At 39.6% G+C, this 11,054-nt stretch overlaps 1 protein-coding gene across 1 annotated transcript in view; it reads right to left on the bottom strand.

Moving 5' to 3' along the window:
* Positions 1-1,766: 1,766 nt before the first annotated feature.
* PRTG (protogenin) overlaps positions 1,767-11,054 on the bottom strand; it is a 112,595-nt gene continuing 103,307 nt past the window's right edge. The window contains exons 15-20 of the mRNA XM_073361472.2: positions 10,786-10,956; positions 7,042-7,224; positions 5,824-5,944; positions 4,629-4,794; positions 3,291-3,395; positions 1,767-2,153 (exon numbers count right to left, since the gene is read on the bottom strand). Of these exons, the coding sequence (XP_073217573.1) occupies positions 1,767-2,153; positions 3,291-3,395; positions 4,629-4,794; positions 5,824-5,944; positions 7,042-7,224; positions 10,786-10,956 (1,133 nt within the window). The remainder of the gene's footprint in view (positions 2,154-3,290; positions 3,396-4,628; positions 4,795-5,823; positions 5,945-7,041; positions 7,225-10,785; positions 10,957-11,054) is intronic.

Here is an 11,054-nt window from a genome sequence, read left to right as displayed (position 1 = left end):
GCTTATTGATGGCTTTTGACTAGCTTCTGAGTTGTAAGTAAGCAGCCAAAAGTAATTCAGATCACATAAGGGGTGAAATCTTGGTGTTAATTAAGCTGATGGGAGTTTTGAAACTGAGGATTTCACCCGAGCTGTTTTTCCACAACCTTAAATTTTTGACATTTTGAAAAATATAAACAAACGTCTAATTTTCTTTTTCAAAATGAACTGTGGGGGGAACTGTCTATGAACTAGTTTACGACATTGATGAATTCGACCCCCATCCCCACCCCGCCCATTAAAAACGAAAACATGATACCCTGTCAGTTTGCCCCACATTTCTCTGAGGCAGGTCAAAAGTAATACACTGTTCCCTGAGTACAGGAAAAAAAATAACACTAGAATAACTTTAAAAGGAGGTAGTATAAAACAGGAATTGTATGGGTACAAGGCAGTATCAACATTCACCCTTTCAACAGACTTTTCAACTAAAGCTCTGTCTTTTTATTTTTCATTGAGGCTTAATTAGAGTTTTAGACTGGCATGTGGTTGAAGTCACTCCCTGAACTAAAATTCCTCACTAATAGCATCCTAAACTGAGGCAAGAAACAGGACTGCATTTTAACAACAGCTCAGACATACTGCAGAGCTGGGTAAAACTGAAATATAATTACTAATCTCACAATTTACCCAGAAATCTAAGAAGCATTTAAGGCATCTTTCTATGCTCCGAAGCAACTTTATGAATGCTAAGAAGGCATAAGGCAAAGTAGTAATTTCATTATATATAATGGAAGGCACCATTGCTATGAAGTACAGGGATACTGAAACATTCAGCATTACTTGTCTATTCTATGTGTTTTTTTCAGGCAGAGTTTTCACACCACTCCAAGCTGGCTGGAAGCTGAATACTAATTAATTTCACCAAGCTTTCTAGCATTAATCGTCAATAAAGGAGCAGTTTTATGTCTTTGTGGGGAATCCAGCATGCCCTAGAGCCCTGTGGATTTAACATACATCCCGTCAGCAACTGCTGGCACAACAGAACTGTGTGGAAAAGGCACTGTCCTCTGTAGGCTGGGACACTGGAAGATATAGCAATCAAGTGGGTTAAAAGGAAAGCCCAATTACTTTTTAGAGACTCAAAGTAGCGGTTTACTGAACATTTTGAAGTACTAACTCCATTATTCCCACACTGATGCACAGTTTTCTCAAAGGTAACAGCCCTACAGTTTTCTCATTTGATGTTCTTCAGGTCAGTCATGTTAAATCATTTACTAATCCCCTCAGGGGTCCCTCTTTTTAAAGTCAGAGCTTCAGCTAAACTGTCTTGTTCATCTACCTATACAACTCCTTTGATTTCTCTCTCTCTCTCTCTCTCTCACACACACGCAGACAACATACAGCCAAAAAAAAAAAAATCCTACTAGGAAGTATCATCAGTTATGTAGCTGAGACCAACTATAATACAAATGAGGTAAAGCAGTTGTCATTCAGAGTTCGCCATTTGGCAAACTGAGGTAGATATTCAGCAAAGGGGCCAACAGCCTTCCCTTTGCGCCAGTGATAGATTTTTAACTCTAGTCAGAAAGCTTTACTGTCCTTTCACATTGTTTACCACTGAAAATTCAAAGTGAGTGACTTAACAACAAAAAACATTCAAAAGAAATACGGAATCACCTGATGGGTTATCAGGCTTTTCACAATAAACTTTGGCTCCCTGTTCATTGTCCTTCGAACAGATATACATTGTGAAGATATCTGGCATGACTGTCAGGATAGGTAACTCAGTTTTGTACCGTGCACTGTATCTGAAGAGATGAGGTAGAAGTCTGGTCAGTAGCCAGTGGTACTGGAGGCTCTTCACAGTTACTCAAGACAGGGTTCACGTTCACACCTGAGTCACTGCCTACAAAGGAACTGGAGGTGCGTGGGCTGGCACTTCTAACAGAAGAAAGGTGTATCTCATCATTGGACTCATGAGAGAATCTTCCAGAGTCTCCTGTCTCGTGGCTTCCTTCACTGTTGGCTGAATGCTCTGTATCAGCTACAATACTGAATGGCACCTGGAACTTAGATTGCTGGCCTGGGGAACTGGGGGAGTCATCTTCACAGATCAGTACAGTGGTTCCTGGCTGATACAAGCACACAGCTTGGACAAATCTTCTCTGAGGCTGGATAAAAACAAGGTGTGAGAGAGAGGTTAATCAGCCTCTGTCAATAGATACATGAGCAGTGCTTGTTTAATTCCCCACCCCATTTGGCTGGAATGCCTAAAACAGCACTACCTGGGAGCAACAATCTGTGCCATCCTACAGGAGGAGAAAAAAGGTATAATCCCAATTCTCTCTCATTTTCTTCTACAGTACTAGATGAAATAATTAATTCTACCTAACTAACCACAGATAATGGAGGCTGATTTTCATTGGGGACCCTGTTTGTATTTTAAAGTTATATTTGTGTATCTGTTTTCCCCTCCATGGATTTTCTTTCATGCAGCACGTTTATGGTTGCTCCAAATATTTTACCTGAAGAAGCATCAGAAATATGCAGCTGCATACCAGCTTCTGAGCAAGCTTTTGGCTGGAAGTGTATTGGAATATACATTTTAAACATAGCTATGGACAGTCCCTATTTCTTGACTGTATGAGAGAACAATACAAGTTATAATGATTACATAAACATAAGTCAGAGATGATTCTTTGCAAGTATAAGCTGGCATGGTTGTCCTGTAGACTTTACTATTATATACTGCCTTTTATCCAAAGAGGGTGTGGTCAGAGCCCACACAGTATTAGGAGCCATTGGCTCTGGAGTTCCAGTTCTAGCTTTACCTCAGAGTTCCCTTTATACTTTGGATGAGTCATTTAATGTCTCACGTTCTGTTTTCCTTTTGTAAACACAGAGATAATACTACCTACTTACTTAGCACTCAGATTAGTGGGAGGATTATTTAATTGATGTTCATAAAATAAGTTGCAAATTTAGTACTATATCTGTGCATAGGATTGTAATATGCAGGAACCCCTTCATCCACTGATGGAGTGCAGTCAGTTTAAGGTAAAACTTAGCACCTGTTTAATGTTAGAGAGCCACACTACACAACAGATTAAGGGACAGGAAATGAAGAATTTGCATTTATAAGGAGACAGTTTAACCTTCATCCTTTAACACCAAGACACAGAAACCATCCCCTTAGAGGCTAAGCCCTTAGTAATGCATTTTAATAACCACAAGCCTAGCCATCCTTCCTTGCAACGTCATGGGACTGTACCAGGCCTTTCATGTTCACAATAATTTGGGTAGGTTACCTCCTCCGTTTTCACCTTCTTAGAATCTTGGAAGAAAAGCCACCTTTTCTTGCAGCTGGTCTTTGAGATAGGACCATAACTGTTAATAATCATATCAGTTCCCCCCTAAAATAGAGAGAGGAAAAGAGAGAGAGAGAGAATCTTGCTTATTAAATTAAAATGCCATGAGTTTAAAAATAAACAGCAGCACAACAATCATGACAGCACCATGAATACAGCAAAACATTTCAGCCACCATTGCTTCTAGACATCTCCACTTTGAGCTAGCATCACGGATGGGTGTGTGGTGTTAGTCTCTAAGGTGCCACAAGTCCTCCTTTTCTTTTTGCGAATACAGACTAACACGGCTGCTCCTCTGAAACCTGAATTAGGACTGGTTCCTGCAAACACTCTTCAGATGAGCAGCTCCATTGAAGTCAGAGTACTGTGTGTTGTACATACATCAAGTCAATATGACAACATACGAAAGTAAGGATAACTCAGGTTTGCCAGATTGGTCCCTTAGAACTGAAGTTTCACGGGGAAGGGAGCGTGTTTAATTATATATCTGCACAGTGGTGAGCATCCTGCGAATACATGCTTTATTATACAACTTGACTCTAGTAAACCTGCGTCTGTAAGATACATATCGCCTAACGTACTTTACCCATTAAAATATACAAAAAAGATATTGATGCACATTTTAGTACCTGCTCAGCATCACACTCATTGAATGACAGGTTTCAGAGGAGCAGCCGTGTTAGTCTGTATCCGCAAAAAGAAAAGGAGGACTTGTGGCACCTTAGAGACTAACCCATTTATTTGAGCATAAGCTTTCGTGAGCTACAGCTCACTTCATTGGATGTGTAGCTCATGAAAGCTTATGCTCAAATAAATGGGTTAGTCTCTAAGGTGCCACAAGTACTCCTTTTCTTTTTACTCATTTAATGGTGCTGCTTAGAATATTTATGAGCCTGAATGGACTCAGGGCTCAGATTTTTGACAAGCCCTGTTTCCCAGTGCCTTGAATAGAACCCTCTGAGCCAGCAGAAGGATACTCTGAATAGCAGGCTCTTGGCCTGTGGAACACGCGTCTTCTGACGCTTGTCAATCTCAGAGCACAGTGTAAGGCACAGGTAATGGGCAGACATTTAGCTGAAATTTATGATGAATTTACTGGCAAATTAACGTTCCCATCAGACTGCAACACTTGTGGTTGTCCTACCTCATGTGGATGATTATTATTATTGATAAGCATTTATATCGCATATATCTTTAATGATGGGAGGCACTCAGGTGCTATCCCAATGGGCACCATGGAAATATTTATATACTGGAAGTGAATAAGGCTCACAGTACCTTAGCATCAATGAAGCTGTTTCCTACTATCATCGGCAATAAAGATTCTTCATTCTCTGTGATTCCTTCAGTACTCTTCCCCACCTCATTCGCACTGGCTAAGGAGATGCTGGTATGTGACAGCTGGTCCGTGCCTTGCTGCATAGTTTTAGGAGCAGACGTTTTCCTGTGCAATATTAAGCAGGAGTATAACTGTCCCAGAGATAATATGTATAATATAAAGACTAATGCCTTTCATTGAAGTTTTATGAGCCAAATAATACTGATAAGTTCTTGATCTTTAGCTTTTATTCGTGTGCTATTCTAACTCATACAGAATTCAAATGCCATCATGTGCCATAAAATCATATTCCCCCAGGAAATCACACTGCACAGTCTGTAAATGTATATATGGAGAGCATTTCTCATGAATGATTAGTAACATTATCCAGGGGGAGTAAACAATCAAGAATATTAGAGCAGTCCTAGAGCCCCAAGAAAGCTAAGGAGACCCTCTCATCATACTTGCACTCTGCTGGACACTTTTTTTAAATGCATGTTTAAGCTGAACTGAAAAGCTTTTTATTTTTAAATAACTATTAAAAATCCCCAAATCCCAAAACCATGGGTTAAGACTTACTAATTACTAATGTATTAGTCCTTTTCTTACCAGCCAAGACCCATGAGTTTGTGTACTTTGTATTCCCTCCAGAAGTTAATCATATAGGGTCAGATGGTGACCTCCACTTGCACTGGTACAAGGGAGCTGGGCTCTAATTTGATGGTTCCTCCTGCCCCAAAAGCTTACAGAAGCTCTTACATAGGAATACTGTGGGGCTGAGACTCTGTGGCCTGGCTGGGGCCAAGCAGGTGAGTATTTGATAAATACCAAATATTCATCTGAGTCTGGAGGGAAACCTGCCAGAGACTTAATGACACTTCAAGCAGCATTAACTCCCCTTTGTGTCTTCTACTGCTTCCACAGGAGAAGGGGGTTGTGTGAAGCAGGGAGGGCCAAAGAAAGCATGGGATCTGAGGGAGATACCCATCTGTGGTATGAACATGATGAAGCGAGGCTGAGAGCTTCAGAGTTCCCTCATCCAAAGCACTTGGACAGTACTCTAGTAAAGAAGCGTCCCTGACGGCTCACATAGATACAGGAGCAACTGAGAACGGCTTATACAAAAGAGTTCATTTCTCAGTAATAAAAGCATACCTGGCTTTACTGCGGTAGATTAAAATCAGGATGCAGATAAGGATGCAGGTCAGGGCTATGCAAACTCCTACAACAATGCCAGTCATTGATTTCTGGTCCAGGTGGTAATAGCCAGAATAAGCTGCAGCACGAAAGAACACATGGCACTTAAAGACTCACTGAGTAAGTATAGTCATCTCCTGTCTTTATATCTGGGAATCGAAGGAGTCACAGCCACAATACCGACAAATTCTTCCTTTCAACATGACTTCTTGGCTTTTGCTATCATATATTTTCACATTGCTTTTGAAATAACTTGCAGTGCATATAAATGGCTTGGGGCATTTTCACCTGTGAGGGCTCAATACCATAGGGTTGGGGTTTTTTGTTTAATATATCATATTGCACCAAATCCTGGGAGCGTGTACTCTGTTGTTACTCAATGTGTATTCAGGCAAAATTCTTATTAACGAGAGAGAGAGAGAGAAAATAGTTGCCTGAATAAGGAAAAATTCAGTTTTTGGCCTATAATGTGTAACATCTCAGCCTAGAAACAATAAAAGGCAAAAAGTACACATCTCTGAATAACTACTGCCCTGTCCTTATTTCTCTCACACTCACAGCTTTAGAAAAACCTTCCAAATCTTGATGAACACACACAGATAAATTCCACCCAGCGACAGCAGAGGGCAACTTAAAATTCCATTCACATATGAAAAAATTACTAAGAGCTATAGCTTAATTTTCACAAAGTATATAATGGATACAGACGTTCACAAAAAGTACCGTAGGTGGGATGCCTTCTTTGGTAAGGACTGTTTACAGGTAGGTAATGACTCACAAAGTCTGTTCTGGGGCTGCTGGAATCCCAGGAACCAGAGAAAATTTTCATATATCTACTTAGGGAGCCATCTTGCCCCTGCTGGCTTCATCCTTACAGGAGTTCTTACCATAACTGACCCCATGACTCTAATATATCATATTAAATATGGGTTGTCTTTACATTTTAAATGCCATAAGGGAGTGATCACAGATTGAAAAAAATACAGACAGCTACAAAGTTGAAACTGATGCAACATTCTAAACCACATTCAAGACAAGAATGCGCATTTCAGTCCTACGTTCTCTGTAGCTGGAGAAAAACTGAAACCAGCAACTATGCAGACTGAGACAAAAAACAGTTACAGATCTTTTTCTCTGGGACTTGACAATGACAGTAACTAACACATTTTTACTAACTTGTGGCATCTGCTGAATCTAATCGTTTAGGCCTTTGATTGGACTCCGAAGTCTCCTTTGGCAGGACTGCAAGCTCCACTGCATTTGAAAAAGGTCCTTCTCCCACCTCATTGGATGCTGCTATTTTAACAATGTAGACATTTCCAGCCACCAGGTTCTCCAGCAAAGCCATGGTTATTGCTCCTATTAAAAGATTTTTTTAAAAAAAGTTTAAGTTAGGCAAACAATGCAAGGAATTTACTGGAAATTTGCTAGCAGGGGCTAGATTCAGCCCCTTTCTTCCTCACAACCTCTGAATCTTGTGTAGAAAAGAGAATACAACCTTCATATTCTAACCATCAGATACAGGATTTGAAGTGAACAGTGACAATCCCTTCTCATTCTGTGTGTTGTATTCTCTCTGTACTGTATGGGTAAAGCACACACTGGTAATTCTGATGTTACAGTAAAGATGTGCTGATACAGTGCGGACTCAAGATTCTCGTACTGTCCACAGAGTCAGCAAACTTAAACCTGACCCTAACTGCATTTCAGTATGACAATATTTGCATTGTGATCCATGCTCCAGGAGCTTGCCCAATATATTCTGCGATGTGTTCCCAGATTACAGCTCCTTCTTCACTGACATCATAATGCAAATGTGACACGGCATTGGGATGCAGGCAGTTGAATTGAAATACACAGAATTTCAGGTCAGTTTGGCAAAATGAATGAGACAGGTTTGGGCAGCATCATACTGTAATTTTAAGATCAATTCAACCCTATTTAGTTCCAGCCAGGTTCATCTGATTATCATATACTGAAACAGGACTACTAAGAAAAAGATTAGAAAAAATGTCTCTCTCACATATGAAGACAGGCAGAAACACAGATTACATAAGTGAATAGGACTCACTCACGTAGTACTTACACAGGCAAAACTCCTATCAGAGTCAATGAGAATTTTTCCTTCACAGGGATTGCAGACTGGTGCTTACAATTCCAACTGCTTTTTAAAATGCCATAGACATACATTTCTGTGTTTCTTCCTACTATAGAAATATGTTACTTTTCTTTCCAAAATCGTGGCAGCTCCAGGACCTAATGTATCCCTGTGCTTCTCCATAGATTCCACTCACTTAGCTACCCCAGTTTTTCCATAAAAAACATCCATTAGCTGAAGGCATTTGAAGTAAAATGTAAGGTATCGGTAACCAAAGAAGCTATAACCATCAAGGGTGAAAGGTTATTTTTCAGTACTAGAGGCTCTTTCCCCCAGCTCCTTTTGCATCAGCTGCAATTCTAAAGCAACTAAGCAATTTGTGCTGATTTACTGCATACCGAGTGTGTAAAGGCTGTAACTTCTGATCCACTGCAAGTAAGTTTGGAAAAAGGGGTAGGGGGGGAAAACAAACCAAGGAAGAAAGATTCTTCACATTGCAAATAAGCAACAAACTGCAGCAACATTTCAGACTCTGCTGTTGTTGGCACGAGCTCAGTCAAATTAAGGATTTTTTAAAACGTTGCTGAATGCATAATAATCCTCAGTGTTACTTGAAATGTACCCCTGAAGTCTGAGCTGGGAAGAACTCTTAGATCTCTTGACATTTTGGAATCTTCTGCAGAAGGTTAGTTTGGGGATAAATTAGTACCAGGTGTTACATGTGACTCGCTATTCTTGTCAAAATGAACATTAAAAATGCTACTACCTCAGCTTTCCTGCAAAGGGAGGAACATGGGACTATCATTGCATTTGCCCAACCTTCCTTTCATGCCCCCCTCAACATACCTATCACTAGACTATTTAAATCTAAACTTAAAAGAGCATAACAACTTATTTTAAAGTGTCAGAAACTTGAATTCTTCCCTAACCCTCAAGCTTTAACCTATCACTCAAAACACAAAATCAGTGACTGCAAAGCTGATTGAGATTTATGGTTTTCCATTTCCCTACCTTCTACAGCATTTTTAATATGACATCATATGAAAATGGACAGTGGTCTATATAAAAACTATAGGTCTCCATATCCCTTGTTCTAAGTATACACAGCAAGTTTTTACTGGAAATTCCCATAGTTAAGATTGAGTTGAACTATATATTTAAAGCAGGGATTCAACCACTTAATACTATATGATGAATACAACATGTCTTCCCCAATACTACAGCACTTATACTTCGAGTACAAAATAAATTTTCTGAGATTTACAAGTAAATCTGTTAATTAGCTTAGTAGTTAAAATGGTTCCTTTAAGAAATTTAGCACTGGGTGTCAGTCCATTCTTGGACTCAAATGGTCTTAATAGCGTTCATCAAACATGTTAATCAAACTTCCACTTCTAGTCAAAACTCACTGAAATCTCAGGTATTGGCTACATTTCAAGACTTCTTTAGGATCAATGACCTTTTTGCTGTTATTCTTCAGAGCTGAACCCTTCTCTTTGGGCAGAAGTTGATGAATAATGTTCTACTACACAGAATTTCATCGAGAACTACCATCTTTCAAAATGTCTGCCATCCCCCAATATTCTCACTGGGATTGAGGACACAGTAGCACTTAGTGAGTGGCTGTTTGTAGAAAAGCATCTCTCTCCAATTGTTCTCAAAGGGGTTGTATGTCTCCATCTCCTGACAGAATAGGGGACATCCATCATTCCTGAAGTGCACTTGGCTTCACTCTCATTGAAAGTAATGGGACATTGAAGCCATTCTGAAAAAGGGCAAATTCTTTGTGACTTTCCCTGAGGGACAGTCTTTAGATTCCAGAGTCCAGCCTCTGCTGACAAATACATTTTCAGTTATGAAAACAAAAAGAATTAAGCCTAGATTTTTTTCTTCAAAAGTTACCTATTGCACTACTCTGCCCTACAACTCCCTGGGTTTCTAATGCTTGTTTTAAGGATAATGACATTACTGGTGGAATGTTATTTATCCTAAACTACCGATATGTATTCTGACCTCCATTTTCATAGTTTTTCTGGGAATAAGAGAAGCCTATTGTTGAGATGCAGCTCTTCAAAGAGCAAAAATCCTACTCTATAAAAATGGCACCTTCTTACTCACCAGATCTGCTTTCTGTTTATTCAGAGTCATCTCAGATTACTTTACTGACAAAAATAAGCTTTACTTTTACTTTTTCTTTATGTTAGTTCTGCAGATCCAACACAGCTATATGAGAGAATGAGGTGGATTATATTCTGGCTCTTGTATCATCAATATAATTAGTTAAATTCCAATTGCAAAATCTTTATGATTGGGGGTGAAAAGCCAGAAAGCATGATGTTTGGAACCCAAATTGAGTTTGCACAGTTAACAGTGAGTATTATACAAAAAACATGGAGTCCTGCAATGTCATTTTTACAGTCACTTTACAGAGTATTGCAACACTTTAGGAACTTGAGGTCTGCACGTGTGCGCTTAAAAATGAAACCTCCACTATTATCCTGACAGTGGAACTATGTGGAGCTGATTAAGTATAACTGGATTTATGGAAAGTTTCAGTTCATTGTGCAAGCTGAATGGCAATGCACTGCAGAAAGCTTCTCTCCCCGCTCATTTTGTTCTATTTACCAGTTTTAAATGTCTTTCCACCACAATCCAGTGAATAATTCTAAACTAAACACATTCAGAATTGTCGTGGTATTGCCATGAATGTTAGCAGCACTTTTTTCTTTTGTTGTTGATCACAAGACATTTTGCTATTTTCAGTTGTCTTACAGTGGATTGCCATAGCTTTTCCAGCTCTAGCCTTTATGATTATAGTTTACCTTCTCTGTGTAGCACCTGCCACTCTCCAGCAATCCAAGCCTTCCTAGATGCATAGAGGATAGTATAGCGAGTAACAACTGTTTCAGGACCATCAGGTGGCTTCCAGGAAACCAAAGCAGTATCATCTTCTATCAAAGTCACCTTCACTCCAAGTGGAGGGCCAGCTGGCGCTAGGAGGATAGTAACACAATATTATTAGGGTAAACACATTCATATGCACTTAAATTACTCCAAAGGAAAAAGATGGGCAGATTCTAATACCATAGCA

The sequence above is a fragment of the Lepidochelys kempii genome, chromosome 10, assembly GCF_965140285.1.
Source record: "Lepidochelys kempii isolate rLepKem1 chromosome 10, rLepKem1.hap1, whole genome shotgun sequence".
NCBI classification, from domain to species: Eukaryota; Metazoa; Chordata; order Testudines; family Cheloniidae; genus Lepidochelys; species Lepidochelys kempii.
The sequence above is the reverse complement of the archived record's forward strand: the minus strand, read 5'-3'. Positions and strand labels throughout refer to the sequence as shown.